General features: G+C 45.6%; 1 protein-coding gene across 1 annotated transcript in view; it reads right to left on the bottom strand.

Moving 5' to 3' along the window:
* Positions 1-18,837, bottom strand: part of CFAP69 (cilia and flagella associated protein 69) — a 552,009-nt gene extending 533,172 nt beyond the window's left edge. Inside the window, exon 1 of the mRNA XM_086941791.1 lies at positions 18,560-18,837. Coding sequence (XP_086797917.1) covers positions 18,560-18,679 — 120 coding nt within the window. The 5' untranslated portion in view covers positions 18,680-18,837. The remainder of the gene's footprint in view (positions 1-18,559) is intronic.
* Positions 18,838-19,213: the final 376 nt, after the last annotated feature.

Below are 19,213 nucleotides of genomic sequence, written 5' to 3'. Positions count from 1 at the left end.
TTGGAGAGATCTACTGAGACAGGGTGAACACTCTGTGAGGGGAAGCCATTTGGGATCTGAGTTTCACTGTGCATGCAACAGAGTACTCCAAGAGCATGCAGTGTTGCTGTGCTGATCACCCTGGGATCCTTTATCTGCTGAGAGCCCACATCTGCAGGGACACAGATCAGCATAGGAACCTTTTACAGCCTCTTATGTCCTGAATCAGACTGCTACACATGCTGTGCAAGCTGTTGAGTGAGCAAGGAAATACCGGACCCTGCAGGAAGAGCCTGCAGTGACACTGGGTGAGCTTTTTGCTGCCTCAGAAAGGAGTGCTACTCATGGGATGTCTCCGAGCTGGAGAGGGATCTTCCAGTGCGAGGTGCTGGTTTGGCTGAGGTTCAGAGACCGCCCCCTGAGGCTTCGGGAGCAGAGACTAAGAGAATGTGCTGCACACAAGAGAGGCTGTGCAGCACAGACGTCCTTTGGTTGGTGCATTGCGGCTCTGGCCCAGTCTGGACTAAGAGGAAGTGAGGATAATGCTGATGGACAGAGGAATCAGGTGTGAGCAGTGGTAGAGGAGCGAGGGGGAGAGTGACACTTAACACCGACAGAGATTACCTGGATCCAGACTGAGGAGGGAGGGAGGGTGGGATGAAGGTGAGAGATCTGGGGCTATTTTTGCGCATATTTCCTCTGGCCAGTACATCAACATTGCTTCCTTATTCATCAAAATGGCCGACGCCTAGAAAAATAGTGCCAGAAGGAGGAGTGAACTGTCCAATGGGGGCGGACATCTTTGAATTGTGCCCTTGGCTTTCCCCTGAAATAAAACTGAAAGATAAATGGGGATAGAAAGACACACGTCTAGAGGGCAACCATCATAGCAGGGTAATTTTTGGCTGGCCACTGCAACAGAGAGGATGTGGTTCTTTCATCCAACCTGAGATATTGGCTTAGAAATAGGCTGCTTTCATTGTTACTCATATTCACTTGCTTCTTATTTATTGGCTTACCTTAATCTTCTTGTGGTTTGTCCTGGCCATGGAGAATAGCGTCTTTATCTCTCTTTTGGTTGGTTGCCTTGTAGCCTTGAAGTCTCTAGCCGAGGCAGCCATATTGTAATAAGCAAAAATGGATAACTACTCTTCTTGTTTCAAAGACCCTTATTACTACAGATTGAGGGGGGAAGTCGAAACCCCTACCCAAAACTGGCAATAGTCTGGTCCTATTTCCTAATAGACGAGATTCAACACTGGCTTCACTAACAAAGTAATAGGCCGGGCCAAATCAATGCAGATGCTTCTATTCTGTCCTCTTCAGGAACTAACTCACTCAGACTCAACTAACCATCTGACTCATCCAAAAATGGAGCAAAATTAATTAAACACAACATTCTAAGGAGCAACCCAGAAACTCATATTTGACTCCTATTTTTGCTTCTCAAATTAAGCCATTAAGACAAACTTGCTCTTCCACACACAGCAAAATGGAGAAATGAGTTGTACTCCCTCAAGGCAGTCATCACCACACAGAAGATCCTCCATGGTGCCAAACTCATAATATCACTGTCCCCGCCACTCATGATCATCTCAGTTTTAAAAAATGGCAAAATCCTTATCCAAGCAGAGGAACGATGACATGCAAGTAATTGAATCGCTTTTTAGTGACCTAATAAGGCAAATGGCAGCCCCCGTAAAACCTACTAGTTACCCATCTCATACTCTGCCTCCTAATCATCATCTTAAACCGACCAATTTCACTCTATGAATCACACCTAATGACAATCATAGCCCTGCAGTCCACACAATGCACATGCCCGCCACCAAATGCAGGGACTTCCCTTCTAGTAGAAAACCTATCTATAACAGCAGACTCACAACTCCCCGAGACAGAAAGCTTCACAGGCCAGGAAAAAGGAAAAATCACCTCTCAGAAGAGGAGATAAACACTCTGCGAATATACTATCAGGGCACACAGAAAACTGCCCTTAACACTACATAAACCAGTCGAATCGTCAAGCTAGCCAACTACAAAAATAAGAGATACAATCCTCTACAAGTAAACCCCAAACTGACCCCAACGAACACAACGTCTACCACAGTAACTCTCAAAACAGTAACTAACCTGAAACGCATGCTACACATTTGCAGATCAGCTGCTAAACATGCAACTTATATAGCAGATGTGATCTTAGACCATGTCCTGGATATTCTCTTTCTAACTGAAACCTGGCTTAACCCAATGGCAGGTCCATTACTGGACCTTCTCATTCCCCCAAATGTTGCCATCTTACATCTAGACCGCACATCGAAGCAGGGGGCGTGCCTCATTATAATTAACAGAAACTCCCTTATCTTAAACTCACTCTCTTTAGAAGATACATCGGTGTTTGAACTCTTGGGAGCTGAAATCAAGCTTGAAAAAAAAATACTTGCGAAAACACTCCTTTTATACCATCCACCGGGTAACAACACTGTCTTCTTGGAGCAACTTATGGTAACAATCACAATCAATGCTACTTAACTCTCCAATACAATATTACTAGAAGAATTCAACCTGAATTAGAACAATGACAAAGACGCAACAGTAGCTGTACTTAGTAACCTGCTCCGGGACCTTAACATTATTCCAGCATGCAGTGGATCAACCCACCACAAAAGTGCCACACTTGACCTCATCATTACTAAACCGATCAGTTAACATGCCAACTATCACCACAACAGAACAGTCAGACCATCATCAAATTCATTTTCAAATATCTGCTCAAGAAACTAAAATCAAGGGTCAAACGTGAAGGGAAAAAACATGGATACGGGATTACAATGGATAAATAGAACAGAACTGGTGGGCCTATGCCAATCCTCCTTGGAACCTCGGACTGACCAAACATCGGTTCATGAACTGACGCATATCTACAACAGTAGCCTGACCGACATAGCTCATAAGGCAGCTCCATTACATCTAAAAAGGCAAAAGATAAAACCTTCAGTACCATGGTTCAACCAAAACAAGCAATGAAAGAAGACAATTAAGACATGGAGGAAGGACCCACACATTACCGATCTCAAAGAGTTGAGAAGGCACACAATCTACATACAAAAAGGATATCTTGAATGCCAAAATAACTTAATAATAATAATACACATTTGTAAAGCGCGAACAATCACCTGTAAGGGTCTCTAGGCGCTGGGGGCCGTCGGGAAGATTAAGCAAGCTATTGCCCAGAGTCACATGGTGCTGGGCTAATCTGCGCCGGCACCGGGGATCGAACTGTGATCCCCAGATTCTGGAGTCAGTCGCCCTGGCCGCTGCGCCACACCTCTGAACTTCGATCAGAACTTAACCAGACAAAGAACAGAACAGGCCCAGAAAACTCTTTGATATAATAAAACAACAATCAGGAAAACTTGCAGAATCCGCAATTGCAAACAACTCGACAGACATATGATCAAGCCATCAGGAGGTGGAAGGGATTCCAGAAGTACCAAATCCCTAATACTAGAACCATATAGATAAAAAAGAAATAAAAACTCACAGCCAAACTTTTGCTTAATCGGATTATGGAACTCCCTACCACCCTCAATGAGAACAAATATCTCACTCAGGCCTTTCAAGAAGGAAGTTAAAGCCATACGACTTGATACACTTGTGTTATAATAGAACTATTTTGAAACTATCATTAACCCTATAGTATATTTGTTCTATTGTTTTTATGCCTAGCTCTTAAAATTCTATGTGCAGCGGATCTTAAGTAACAGTTGTTTTTACAGCACAGCAACCTTCATCAGCTCGCTCTTTGTATAGCACTACGATACCGAAATGGACATGCTTGTGCTTTATGAAACATAATAAATATATAAAATATATAAGAAAACAGTGTATCCTGGAAAAACCATGATGGCTATGACAACCTTTAAATGATAGCTGTACAGCTTGTAGTCATCAGCTGCCTTTACTGTGTCCTTAACAGTCATTAGTTACGTATAAGGAAATGGGCTTAAGGGCGAAGGAGATGGATAGGGGAAGGCCCTGGGATAATGCGGGTGCCAATTTGTTTTCAGCCAGGTGTGCTATTGGACTATTGACAACTCCTCTGGATAAGAGATAAACTGTGATTTTAAAATGTTGTTGTTTTTCTCAAGCTCTGAGTTCATGTAAAATAGATAGACTGGTATGCAGGGTTGAATGGGAACATCAGGTATGTGAGTGTGGTTACACTAACCACAACTTTTATGTAACACAGAATAGAAACAGTTTTGAGGGAAAAAATTTAAATATTTATGTTAAATGTGCAGGCCTTCAAACGTATACCTGACCGTTTAGGTGTAGTTGCTTGCATGTTGTAAATAGCACACTAACATATTCTACCTTAATTATAACTTAAGACATGTGGATTACACAAGAAATCCTTAACATACTATTTAACCCACTGCAGTATATCATTTAGAACGCATTATAGACAGTGCTCTATAGCAGACAATTCAACCTTTTAAGATATTTTATTACGATTAAAGCCGGTGACTACAGATGACAAGTTCCAGGCTCTCCAGCAATACCACTCGAACAACGTGCCTGCATTATACCCTCAAACTTTCTGGATATAGTGCTCTAAAACTCTAAACAGTCTTAAAGTCGATTCAGTTTGTAATAAGTTGTGCAAGCAAGAAAAGGTTTACTTTTTCCTTGTTACCAGTTTCTTTGTGGGGCATAGTTTGAAAAGCAATTGCATATGTACTGGCAATACCATGGACACTGCTCTCCTTCCTATCATCGTCCATCAACCCAACCCCATAACTCCACCCATTTCTACCCCCAGCGTTTCCCAATTTGTGGATGCCTGTAGCAGAATCGGTTCTACAGGTGTGTCAGCCCCCCACCCACAAAGGCCCACTCAGAAATTAGAGACAAGAATGTTTAAAGGGCTTTTTTAATACGGGAAACACTTTTGACCATTTATTTATTGTAGAGTGGGCCAGGTATATTGTATATGCATGCCACATTTTGTGGAATTTAATGCAAACAGTTTTGATAAATTGTGCTTTAAGATGATCTATAAAGAAAACCATGATAGAATATTGGTCAGAAACAGTCTTCATTCCATAAAGCGTTAAATCATTGATCAAGGTTAACTAAACCATATGTGTACATCATACAATAGTATCAGAAATTTAGTATGCTTTATTTAAATATTTTAAAAAAAAACATTATTTTTTCATGAACTCGTATGTGTGTTGGGGGAAGAAATGTTAAATTGTTAATAACCAACTGTTTCTATCATGGGTTTTATATCGGTGTGAAAAGTTGCAAAGCTTAATAGTTCATGCTTCTGCAGCCGTACATGGCTGGGAGGGGAGTATTTAGTACACTAGCTGCAACCTATCTGTTACCACAAGCAGGATACCTCCTCTTCTACATAACTGAAGTGCTGGGTTGAACTTCTTGCAGCAGTGAGAGCAAGTATTATTGTATGTACAGATAACAGCATTTAAATAGCAAATACCCCGTATATCTTTGTTTTTTTAATGTATGTTTTTTGCCTGCTGCCCCATTCATCCTCATGGCCCATCGGGCATGACCCCTGGCGATCAACTTTCCTGGACCAGGACCGGACATGTATATTTCCAGCACTGGGGATGTGAGGTTATGAGACTAGAATTCTATCCTACAGCATGGGGCTAGGAACCGTGGGGAACAGGGGGCCACCAGATGATTTTGCTGTAGGGGGATGCAGGAGACAATCTCCCCGACCCCCCCCCCCCCTCACCCCCCACACACACCCACTCCAATTATAAAGTGGAAGCAATTACACTGGGAGACAGAGCACGTCTTTCTGAAGCCATCCTGCAGATCGCCCTCTCAATGAGATGCTGTAATCTCAAGAGCATCTGTATTGGAGGGAGTGGGGGGATTTGAAAAACTGCGTTGATTGTTTCATCTGAGTTATGGAGGAGATGAGCTTTTCTCAATATTTGCTTGGTTTCTCACGCCTGATGAGCCAGAGATTAGGAGAAGGGAGGGGATGCTATTTTATGTCAATGTTCTTCTGGTTTGGCTGACTTGAAAAACAAATCGGTTTTAGGAAAGGCTCAACATCATAATTTGTAAAAACAAAGAGGTCTTGAAGCCCCCCCAGAGTTTGCTCCCACACATGCAGTGCTTTAAGGAGATTCTTGGCAAGTGCAGAATGTCTTCAGACAGACAGGTCTGTCACTATGTTTGATTTTCAGTGTCTGAGGACATAGGCCCCCATTAGGACGACGGGCGGACTTTGTCCGCCCGCCATCCCATCAGAAAAAGGGACTGCCCGCCATAAGGGCAAGGGTCCCATGAGGGGTATTAGGATGTGCCTGCCACAGTGGCGGGCACATCCTGCATTTTTAGCATTGTGGCGGGCAGTGCTCTCTGCACCGCCCGCCACAATGCTAAAAATACATTAATGCATTAGCATAGACAAAGCGGCAGGCACCGCGCAGTGCCTGCCGCTTCATTTATGCAAAGGCAGGAGGGTACCACAGGTACTCCCCCGTGTGCACCCCCCACCTCTCCTTCACCCGGGGGGCCCGCAGGGGGCCCCTAGAGTGAAGACCACATGCCTTTTCGTGGCGGCATCGCCGCCGCGGTAAGCCATCTCAGCAGGCCCATCATAATATGGCAGGCGGTGTCTGGTAGACACCGCCACCATATTAAACCTTTTCCGCCCCGGTCGCCTTGCAACCGGGGCGGAAAAGCGGCGGACGGTCTTTCCATCCGCCGTGGTCCCCCCGCCATCCTAATATGGCGGGGGGAATTCAGGTGCGGATGGCGGTGGATTGCCCCCACCAGGCTGGCGGTGGCTACCGCCAGCCTGGCGGGGAAAATCCGCCCGCCATCCTAATGGGCCCCCTAGTGTCCATAGGGAAAAGTATTTTTGACTTGCCTATATCTTGGGCGCCGTTTGATGAATCCTCACAAAATTTTCCAAAAGGAGTGTTGAGATGGGTCTTGTTGTGCATGGAAAGGTTAAGAGTGATCAGTCCAGCGGGAACCGACAAAAATAGGATGGGAGTCAAAAAATGTGTGCTGCTCATAGAGATTTTAGACATGACTACAGCTCGAGCTGATTAACGGAACTACACCAAATTTGGCAGAAATGTAGCTGTTGGTCCAGAAAGTGACCTTTTCGACAATTGGTGAATCCGTTCAGCATTTTTGGAGATATTAAGGGAAAAACACATTTGTAAATCTAGGGACGTGAATCCTCTGAGGACCCGAAAGTCCCTGTGCTGAAATCTGATAGGCTGCCAACACTTCAACCAGGAAGTGTTGGCAGCCATCTGGAGACTTGGTGCCGAGTCCCCAAAAAAGTTAGAAAAAAAAAAAGAAAAGGGGACACGGGTAGGAATATTCTGACCCCCTAGACCCGGACAAGAAAGCATTTTTTTTGTAAACATTTTGGGAATGAAATTGCGACAGAGTCGAAGATCTGTGGCAAAAAAAGATATATCTTTTTTTTTTTAAAACAAGCGTGGTCTCCCATGCATGTTTTAAAAAAATGCCCCTGGGTGGACTAGGTCCAGAGGGGCATGCAGAAAATGTTTTTTAAATTAAAGGAAGAGAGCCCACAGGCCCCCCTCCTAGGGCTATTTTTAGGTCAGGGGACCACCACCTCACAAGGGCTTTATTTAAAAACTTGGGAGGAGGGTTGCGTGGACCCTCCCCCTTCCACTCGGCTTGAGCCCTGGGGGCCACCACCTCCCCAGGGCTTTTTGAGAATAGTGGAGAGAGGCGGAGCGGACCCACTACAGGGGCTTTAATATGCGCCGGGGATCACCACCTGCCAAGGGCCAAATAACATTAAAACTTGGAAGGGGTGCACGGCCCCCCTCCCAGGCCATATATGGCCCCATGGAAACCACCTCCCTGGGCCGCCCTGTAAAAATGAAAAGAGGGGCGCCATGTGGGCCTCCTCCTGGAGCCTATAGTGGCCCCAGAGACCACAACCTCCCCAGGGCTTTTTGAGAATAGTGAAGGAAGACCGTGCGGACCCCACACAGGCTCTTTAACGCCTTAACCGCAGCGGCAATTCCGCTGTGGTGCGGGCGTTCTAAAGAGTGGGCAGGGCTGCGACGGCTGTTGGCCATTCGCAGCACCAGGGAGTGACCGTTGGGAGCACGGAACGGGTTAACATGCCCCGGAGACCACCACCAGGGCTAAATAAGTAGTTAGAGGGTGTTGCGCGGACTCCCAAGGCCCTGGGACCACCACCACCTCCCCTGGGCCGGCCTGTGAAAATAAAAAGAGGCGGACCATGTGGCCCCCTTCCAGTAGCCTCTAGTGGCTGTGGAGACAGCCACCCGCCAGCGCATGCTATGTCCCAGGGTGAACATCCCTGGGACATAGAAATTGCTTTTACTTGGTGGGAACTGATAGCTCCCGCCAAGCGAGAGTAAACACTAACTCCGCTCCCAGCAAGCAGGCACTATCAAACTGCTCCCGCTTGCTAGGAGGGGAGTTTTCATCAGTTTCCCTGCTTGCTGTCATGCGGGCAAGGAAACAGATGAAAGTTTGCTCATGCACAGAGGAAGCTGCATATTTAGCAGTTCGATGCATGTGGGGGCAATGTCGCATTGCCACACACGCATCGAGGCCGCAGGAGGCGGGGAGCCAGTGGGGACCATGGGGGCATTCCATCAAAGCACACTGGATGCCCTGGGTTGGGGCCCAGGGTACCCAGGCACACGTGTCCCAGGCAGACGTGTCCCGGAGGATGGGGTCCCGGGGGATGGGGTCCCTGGGGGCACAATCAGCCCGGAGAGGGGGGCCACACAGCCCCCTCCCCTATTAAGTCTTGTCCAGGCTCCGCGGGGATGGGGTCCCTGGGGCTGAAATCATCAAAGGGAGGGGGGGGCACTCGGCCTCCCTCCCTTTGTTAAAATATAAAAAGAGAGTCCATGGGTCTTGCTTGGAATTACACTCATAATGCAAATGCCCAAAATCATCTGCAAGTTCCACTCGTTTGGCCCTGCCCCGTTTTCCCTAACAGTGTGCAAAGTTCTTCCTGTGCTTCCCACATTGATGGACAGTTTATCAAAAGTCTCCCTGAGCGCATTTCCCGCTGATTTTGGTGACACTTTCTTGATGTAGAGGAATAAGAGGACATCTCCAGAAAAACAAAGAAGCAATAACTTCATATAGTTAAGAGGATGTACCCCTAGAAGGGTGTAGATTCACCTCTTTGCAGCCTCATCATCTTCTCTTAAAATGGATTCATGTTATAACAGATTTGTAGATGGAAACGCTGCAGGAACAATAACATTGCTGAAAAAACATGCATGGAAGGTCACTGGAGACATTTCCTCCGGGTCCATTACGCTGTAGAAGTGTAGAACATTAACAAAAAATCTACACAACGAGGTAGCATTAAATAATTAATCAGTAGAAAGTATGTAGTTGGTTAGACGTTTTCGGCAAAATTGTGGACTCTTCTTGGTTCCATTCCGGTGCTGATGCTCACTTCATAGAAATTAAACCTCAATGGGCAGAACATACAAATAGAAACATAGCAGATGCCCCAGATGAAGCTCCACTTCAGTAAAACATTAACAAACTTAACTTCTTGAGCTTGGCAAAGGCAGAGCAAGTGTTTCCTCTCGTATTCTACATTGAAAAATTACATGAAATCCTTAATAGAGGTGAAAGCATCGATCTATTGGAGCACAATCTGATCTGAGTGACTGTGATGAGTAGTTTGTTTCTTGCTGTCTCCTGGTGAGAGTAGAGTCTATGGTCTCCCTTTTAAATACTCTAAGTATGCAAATGCCTAAAATCCATAGCACCACTTACACACCCACTCACACACCCACACAGGCACCAACACACCCACTCATTGACCAAGATAGGCACTCACACACCCACTCACCAACTTATACAGCCACTCACACACACACTCTCAAAGGTTACTGGTTACCGTTAGGAAATAAAGTTTTAACAAACGTTGAAATCCACTGAAAGAAAACAAAATTTGGGGGGAATTATAGTTAAGAAATAGATTTTAAAAATATCTTAGAAATGTAATGCAAAAACCAAAGGTTACAGGGATGTTATAGTTCAGCTCATATTTCACTTGTACAAAATCATTGAAAATCAGCAGTTCTCATTACCTGAGCTAACTTTACCTTATGCTCCAGCAATGCGCTGCTTATGACCTTGTGTATTACATCACTCATGACATGGTCAGTGACATCACTGATAGCATCACCCACAGAACACTTCACACCCACAACCTCTCATACACCCACTCACGCACCCATACAACCACTCACACACCTACCCATTACTCATCCACAGAGCGACTCATACACAGCCACTCACTTACCTATATACCACCTCAAACAGCCACTCACTCACCTATACTGTCACTCACATAGCCACCCAACCCATACAGCCAATCACACACTCAGTCACTCACCAATACAGTTACTAACACAACTACTTACATACCCACTCATGCATCCATGCAAGCACTCAAACGTCTACCCACTCACCCAAACAGCCACTCAACAGTCACTCTCCAATACAGCCATCCCCACTCAATGAACCAAACACCCACTCAAACAGCCACTCACTCACCCATACCACCACTCATACACCCACTCAGCCACTCGTACACCCACTCACTCAACAATGCAGCTACTCTCACAGCCCATACAGCTACTCATACACCCACTTATTCACCCATACAGCCACTCACACAGCCACTCACTCACCAATGCAGCTACTCACACAGCCCATACAGCCACCCACCCACCCATACAGCCACTTTCTCACACAGCCACTGACAAACCCACTCACACTTAAGGATATACACAGTCACACAGCCACCCACATAATATATTTTGAAATAGTATCACTCATTAGTAGCACACAAGGTATTCTAATACATTTAACTTTTGAAGTACCTTAGTATATATTATAACACTCAAAAGCGTTTACGAAACACTCACAATCACTGGATTATGTAATCAGTGAGGTCATTTGAGATGTCATCGGTGATATCATTTGAGATGTCATCAGTGATGTCACCGACCATGTCATGAGTGATGTAATATGTGAGGGCATAAGCTGTGCATTGTGGCAGCATAAGTTATAGTTAGCTCATGTAACAATAACTGCAAAATTTCTATGGTTTTGTAAGAGTGAATCTGAGCCTAACTATAACTGTAGGGGGGAGGCAGGAGACGTTTAGAAGTAAGGTGAGTTTATTCCGAACAAAGAAGCCAACAGTACACTGCGACCGCTCGTAGAGGATCCCAACAGTGAATGATATAACTATTTGGAATACCTCGAACAACCGCTCACAGAACACCCGTGGCAGTACAATCGAATACAACCTCATATATAAACAAGACACGAGGGAGTCTCGAGCATGACATACACATTCCATTGGGAATCACCAGATCGTCCTGCAGGTGCTTGAAAAGTTGGTAAATTGTCCAAAAAAATTTGTGCAGCCAAACCCAAGCTACCATGTAAGAGTACAAATTTCCTCTGCGGGCTACAACCTCCAGCATTGATAGCCACGATGGGATTTTCAAACAGTATTAACCAAGGAAACAGTTTAATGAAGTGTTTTCCAGGACGAGTGAAAAAAGGCGGTGGTTGTGTGATTTGTTGTGAGGAAGCCATTATCTTGTGCTCTTAGGTTAATAATAGAAGTAAAAAATGTTATTAATTTAAGGTGTGAAAGAAGGGGATAATGACAAATAAAATTGTGACCAAACCACCAATGCTGGGGAACGTTTTTAAATCAAATTGTTGTGAGAATGTACGAGATAAACTCTGTAAATACCTTCAAATTGAAGATTGCAGTTCCTGGTAAAGCATTTAAAATAAAGTAAAGGAAGTGTTTGTCAGATCCCCGACGATCAGTAATCACTCTGGACACGATGGGGTAGGTGTACCACAGATTCTTCTTTATTACAAATGATTCTTAGTCTGCCATCACACGTCTGCCCTCATCCTCATCCTGCAGCATAATGCCCCTTTCCTGTCCACCCACAGGAAGTGGTGTCCGGTGACCTGGTCACTGCCCTGTGACCCACAGGGTCCTAGTGTCCAGCGTCTCTGCCCTGGTCATCACATCTCCCCCTTTGTTACAACAAATGCTTTTCCCCATGTACAAATCCTTACCCACACTGCAACTGCCTGTGCTGCAGTTCGGGAGAGAGATATAGATAAAGAGAGAGAGAGAGAGAGAGAGAGAGAGAGAGAGAGAGAGAGAGAGAGAGAGAGAGAGAGAGAGAGAGAGAGAGAGAGAGAGAGAGAGAGAGAGAGAGACTCTCTACATTTCTTCTAATAGTCTCTTTGTCTTTTTGCATTCTCTTCTTGGTCTCTGTTCTCCGCTCGGCTCTGGTCCTCCACCTTCTTCTTCGTGTGTTGTCACTTCTCCTTTTGTTCCTTGTTCTCTTTCCTTCACTTCCGCCGTTGTTATTGCTCTTTCTTCTTTTTCCATTTTTAGCTCCTTGAAATGCGAGCTGTTTCTTGTTACAATCCGATTGTCTGATGCCGCAGTCACCATTGACCCTTTTACTCCAGTTATTACCAGCGGCTCTTTTGAAAAAGGGCTGTCTGATTTTCTGTGCTGTGTTTGTTTCACTATTACAATGTCCCCTTCTTTTAGTTGGTGTTCCGCTGCATGTCTCTTTTTGTCAGCGTATTCTTTCATTTTTTTCTTCTCTTTGCTGTCTCTTTCTGCGATTTCTTGTCTGTTGGTGTCTGCTGTTGTTTCTCTCTGTGGTAGCCTCGTCTTGCTTGTTCTTCCTAGCACCAGTTCTGCTGGGCATTTGCCCGTGGTGCTGTGGGGGGTGTTCCTATAGTCTCGTAGCACCTGACACAGTGCTTGTCCAATGGAGATCTGTGTCACTTTTGCTCTTTGGATGGCCCTTTTGATGGTCCCCATGAATCTTTCTGCCATTCCGTTGGCTTGGGGCCACAGTGGTGTTATTTTCCTGTGTTTGATCCCCAGGTATTCCATGAACCTGCGGAATTCTTCTCCTGAAAATGGAGGGCCATTGTCTGTTTTCAGTGTTTGTGGTGAGCCCCAGGCAGCGAAGATGTCGTCCAGCACTGGTAAGGTGGCATTTGCTGATGTCGATGCCACTTCCCTTACTACTGGGAATCTTGAAAACTCGTCAATGACAACCAGCAGGTATCTTCCAGTCTCTAGTGGCCCATAGAAGTCTGCCGCTAATTCAGTCCATACTGCCAATGGTAATTCCGACATCCTCAGCGGTGTGGGTTTGCTAGGTTGTCCCGTTATTTGACAGGTGTGGCACTGTGCCACTTCTTCTTCTACCATGCTGTCTAGTCCTGGGAACCACACTCTTTCTCTCAGCATCTTCTTTGTCGCTACTATTCCTCTGTGTGACTCGTGTGCTATTTTGACTGTTCTTTTTCTTAGGCGAGGTGGTATTACAACCCTTGAACCTCTCATCAGAACTCCGTTTTCTGTCTCCGACAATTCTTCGCCTATCTTTTTGAACGCCAATAGTTCTTCTTTATCGACTCCTTCTTCTGTGATGGTGTTGTTATTAACGTGTCTCCACCTTTGCAGCCTCACCATTGTTCCTATTGTCTTCATTGTCGGATCTCTTTTTGTCTCCAGTTCCAGTTCTTCGCTTGTTATTGACGCTGGGGTGCTTTGTTTCACTATGAAGTTGAGGTATTCTTCTGCCATTGTGGTGCTATTACTCCGGCGAGGGAGCGGGTGTCGCGACATATAGTCTGCTGGATTTTGATCTTTTCCCGGCTTGTGTATTATCCTAAAGTTGTAGTCCATCAACCTTATTCCCCACCTTTCTATTCTCGGCGGTATTTTCGCTTTTGGGTTGCCATAGATGGTCACTAGCGCTTGGTGGTCTGTCACTATTGTGAACGGTTTTCCATAGATGAACATGTGGTAGTGCTCACATGCCCATACCACCGCCAGGCTCTCTTTCTCTGGTTGAGAGTAGGCTCTCTCAACATCTGACAAGCTTTTGCTTCCGTATGCTACTACTTGTCGAGGTGAGTCTTTTCCTGGTTTGTGTTGTGCTAGTATTGCACCCAAACCTACTGGGCTGGCGTCTACTGTTAGTTCTGTGCATAAGTTCGAGTCAAAATATGCTAAGTGGTCAACTGCTGTCACTGACGCTCTTATCTCTTCAAACGCTTTTGTGCACTCTGTGGTCCATTCAAATGGCTGCCCTTGTTTTGTCAGTTCTCTCAAGGGTGCGCTCACCGTTGCAAAGTCCTTTATGTACCTCGCGCAGTAGCTGGCAAGGCCAAGGAACGAGCGCACGTCAGCAACATCTTTAGGTTCATTCGCTTTTTCGAGCGTGTCAATTTTACTCTTGTCAGGTCTCATTCCTTTTTGTGAGAATATGTGTCCAAAGAACACCAGTTCTTCTCTCCCCAGCTCGCATTTCTTCTCGTTTACTGTCAGGCCCACCTCTACCAGCCGTGAACATACTGCCCTCAGTGCTGTGTCATGCTCCCCGTCCGACTTCCCAAAAACCAGGATGTCGTCGCTGTAATTTAGACTGTTCGTTATCGGTCTTATTATCTGCCTGATCGTTTCCTGGAATATTTCTGCTGCTGATGATATTCCAAAACTCAGTCTTTTGTAACGAAACAGTCCAAGGTGCGTTGAGAAGGTCGTTATGTATCTTGATTGCTCATCTAGTTCCAGTTGGTGGTATCCCTTGCACAGGTCTAGTTTTGAAAATTTTCTCATCCCTGTCAGGCAGCTTATCATGTCATCCAGATGTGGCCCTGGGTGCCTTTCTCTCTCGATGGCTGTATTCGGTATTCTCATGTCCACACAGATCCTTATCTGTGTCGTGTCTTTCTTCGGTACAGCCACTATTGGGGACACCCATGGCGTTGGTCCTTCTGCCGGCTCGATGATATCTTGGGCCAGTAGCGCCTTTATTTCCTCCTCTACTTGGGGTTGTAAATGTATTGGCACCCTTCGGTGGTGCTGTGCAACTGGTCTGACAGCCTCGTTTATGTGTAGTGTTATTTGTTTTCCTTCAAGTTTCCCTAGGCCGTCTGTTAGCTTCGGGAACTCCTGTAGTATGCTCTCTTTTTCTGACATGTGATACATCATTTTCAGTAGTCCCATTATTTTTGCTGTTACGTTGCTTAGCAGGCATGGTGCTGGAATGTCTCCTCGTAACACGTGTATTTCTTCTACGACAGTTTTGCCGTTGTGTGTCATGGTGTCCGTGAACTTTCCCATGTTGGTTACAGGATGTTGTGCGCCCCATGTGAATACTCTTACACTTGATGGTTGTAGTGGCGGCTTCTTCTTCATCTTGTCATATTCAGAGGCACACATGATGTTGCATGTAGCTCCGCTGTCCAGCACAAACTTTGTTTGGTGTGGCCCTACATCAATTGTTACCCAATCTGTCTTCTTTATTGACTTCCTGTCTATTAGCCTGATATGTTCTTCTCCATGTCCTTCATCCGTGGTCATGAGATATAGGCGTTCTACTTTGCTTGTTATCTCTTCCTCCTCTTCTTCTGATCCCCCCGACGAGCTCCTCTCCGTCGCATCCATGTGTCTTACATGTTTTGTTGTTGATTGTCTTGGTTTTCCTGGCCTGCCACGTTCACTTTTGAATTGGCCACCTTGGCACATGGTGGCAAAGTGGTTGCTTCTGTTACATTTTCTGCATGTCTGACCAAATGCTGGGCATGGTCCTCGGTGGGGAAAGTCCAGGCCGCATCTATAGCATTGGGAACTTTGTTTCTTCGGCGCCTGTTCCTTGTGTCCTCCTTTCCAGTTCCCTTTTCTGCCTGTGTCCGTAATTCGATGTATCTGTTCGCCCTTTCGATCCATCTGTTTTGATTGTACAATCGCTCTTGCTTCTGCCCTCGCTAGGTCAAGTATTTTCTCTAAGGTGATCGGTTCTTTCAGTAATCTTGTGCGAAATTCCGTGTCTCTGCAGCCTTCTATCATTTTGAGACGAAGTGCCTGTTCATTGTCATACTTTTCAAATTCGCAATATGCTACCAGCTTTCTTAGCCTCGTTGCGAAGTCATCCATTGACTCTTCTGGCTGCTGGTATGCCATGTGGAACGAATATCTCTCAAAATCAACATTTCTTTGCGGGTCAAACTTAGTCGTTAGACACTTTTTCAACTTGTCATACGTTTCTAATTCACTTTGTGGGAATGTTATAAGGAGGTCTTCCACCTCATCCCCCACTAAGTTTAGCAGTAAATCCAGCTTCTTCTCAGTTACAACATCAGTCGCCTTCAGGTATCGTTCAAATTTTGTGATCCACTTTTCCCATCGGATGCCCACCTGTGGCTCCGATACAACAAAAGGCACTGGTCTGCGGAATTGTGTATTCTGACTCTGCACTTTTGTGTCTGGCATTTTGACTCTTTTGACACTTATTGATTTGTTTGATACCTCGTATGTTCCTTCTTTGTTATTCTTATTCTTCTTTATGGATTCTTGTTCTTCTTTGTGGGGTGATACTTTGTCCCCCTTGTTATTGTTTCCTTTTCTCTATTATTTCTTATTTGGGACAGTCTTTCTTTCTTTTTATTCACTTTATTTCTCTTTGTTCCCTTTATTGTTGCCTTTGTCAGCGTTTATTTCTTCTTTACTTTACATTCGGCGCCTCTCCTTTTATTTTTCGATTTTGCCTGCCTTTAAAATGGCCGCCCAACTTTCCTCCTTTCTTATTGGCTCTTTCGCCTGACTTTAAAATGGCCGCCGAGACTCTCGCGAGAGCTCGCGCTGGCTCTGAGCTCCTTTAAACTTCGCGCGCTCTTCGCGCTAGCGCTTAGCGCTTACCAGCTTTCTTGCTCGTTTCTTTCACGGCGGTTGGGGTGGGCTCCCACGTCGCCGCTGAGTGCTGGACGGCGCGTCACTCTTCCCTCTTCTCCTTGGCTGCAACGCGATCCAGGGTGGGCTCCTGGCTTTAAATCGCGACTTCTATGTTTCTGCACGCAGGGACCGGATCCGCCTCGTCGCCAGTTGTCAGATCCCCGACGATCAGTAATCACTCTGGACACGATGGGGTAGGTGTACCACAGATTCTTCTTTATTACAAATGATTCTTAGTCTGCCATCACACGTCTGCCCTCATCCTCATCCTGCAGCATAATGCCCCTTTCCTGTCCACCCACAGGAAGTGGTGTCCGGTGACCTGGTCACTGCCCTGTGACCCACAGGGTCCTAGTGTCCAGCGTCTCTGCCCTGGTCATCACAGTGTTCATGTAGCATTAAGCCAATGCTCAAGGAACTGCTCCCCGGTGGATAATCCGAACCGAAATGGCGGCACGTACAATGTGCGTGATGACGTCTAAGCGGATCAGCCAAAGCAATGAGTACTGAATGTGCGCAAGAATGAGCTTGTGCGCAAGCGCGAGTCAGGGGAGGAATGCCATAAGAGGCAACTCCGAAACTCAGCGCACCACACTCTTGCAAGCATTGCACACCCTTACCAGAAGTGAAGCGTGGATGAATCAGCTTAGACCAGGGCCGGACAGTCCGTTGCGGGCACCGGGCAATCACCCGGTGCGCCGCAAGGGTGGGGGGCGGTTTTGGGCCCCTGAGGGACGTTTTTGTTACAGGGCAGTTTTTTCAGCATAGCTGCAAAATCGTCCCTTAACAAAATCAGCCGAACACCGGCCCCGGAAAAGGGCTTGGCTGCTCACAGAACACCCTTGGCAGTTCAATTGAATACAACCTCATGCATAAGCAAGACACGAGGGAGTCTCGAGCATGACCGCATGTGCACGCTCACAAGTACATATTCCAATAACGTTCCTGTAACCTTTGGTTTTTGCAGTGAATTTCTCCGTTTTTTTTTAGTCTATTTCCAAAATATAGCGTTCCTGTAACCTTTATTTTTTTAGTGAATTAAAAATATATATATAGTGTCAGTTTAATTTAGGTGTGAAAAGCGTATTTATTGAACTCCACATACCAAGACAAATTGAATAACTGATTACAAAGAATTGACCTTTGGTGTTAAATGTTAGAGAGACGGATGTAACACTACAGCCTCTGAATTGCAATCCTTAATATACATTCCGCCCTGTTACTTGATCAAATTGTGTGATCGACAGCACATTTGCTTTACTTCACTATATATAATTGGTGATAACCATCCAGTTCAAAAGTCAATTGAAGTAACTCAGTACATGATAATAGGTCTTCAAAAATCTCATATATGTGTTGTGCATGTTTAATATACAGTAATGCAATTATATGTACTTAATTTACCCACTGAGAAATGTTAAAATATATCTTTCAATTTTAAAATCGTTCACATATTTGTATTACATGCGTTGCTTGATGTACATCTTTTGATGGCCCGCTCGCAATTTGGTCTAGAGTCAGGCAAACCCCAGCTCGGCTATCCCCTGGGCTTCTTCCATGTTCACTCCATAAATGTAGGAACTCCCATGCCCTTATCTTAAAGTGAATTTTCAAACAGCAACGAAGACCATTATAAGCTAACGCTCAAATCCATAACCATTGGCAAACTGGGTCTCCTGAGACGGACGTCCCATTGCTAGCCCTTACCTCTCTTCCGTCCTGGTCGCTCACCACCTGCCGCATCACGGGAACAGGTTTTCTGGGGCTCAGGGAGTGGAGCGGTTTACCTCGTTGAGGCGGAGCCACCTCTGCTCGTGCCGCAGACATCCCTCTCTTGGAAATAAGTCAATCATCTGCCGGTAAAATACCTCCACGACGAAGACAGCGGATTCTTGCTTCAACCAGCACCCCCCGGGTCAATATTCCCGGACAGCCTCTCCAGCTCACAGCTACAGTACCAAGCTACAGCGTCTCCATGGAGACATGAAGCAATAGAAACAGAAGACGGAAAAGTCTAGCATTCTCCTAGTAGAGACGGCCATGGATCTAGAAAGGGGACATGAACGCGGCCAGTGACCCCTGCTAATAATGGCATCGATTTGTGCGGCTACTATCAAGTTTACCCTCATACCTAATAAAGGTAACTGAAATTGAGGCATCTTGATTAGAGCAACATTTGATATTTTATCATCTCTTAAATAGCAGTGTCGGAGCAAAGTTTGCTTGAGAGGATCTTTGATCGTGCCTTGCAAATTAAGTATCGTTGTTGACCATACACGCAATTCTGGAAATAGGAAAATGTACTCGGCAAAATTCACGCTGATTTATGCGGGTTTCACCAAAAGGCGTGAAAGGAACGGT

The sequence above is a fragment of the Lissotriton vulgaris genome, chromosome 10 (genome assembly GCF_964263255.1).
Source record: "Lissotriton vulgaris chromosome 10, aLisVul1.2, whole genome shotgun sequence".
NCBI lineage: Eukaryota > Metazoa > Chordata > Amphibia > Caudata > Salamandridae > Lissotriton > Lissotriton vulgaris.
Note: the sequence above shows the minus strand (reverse complement) of the source record. Positions and strands in the feature narration are given on the sequence as shown.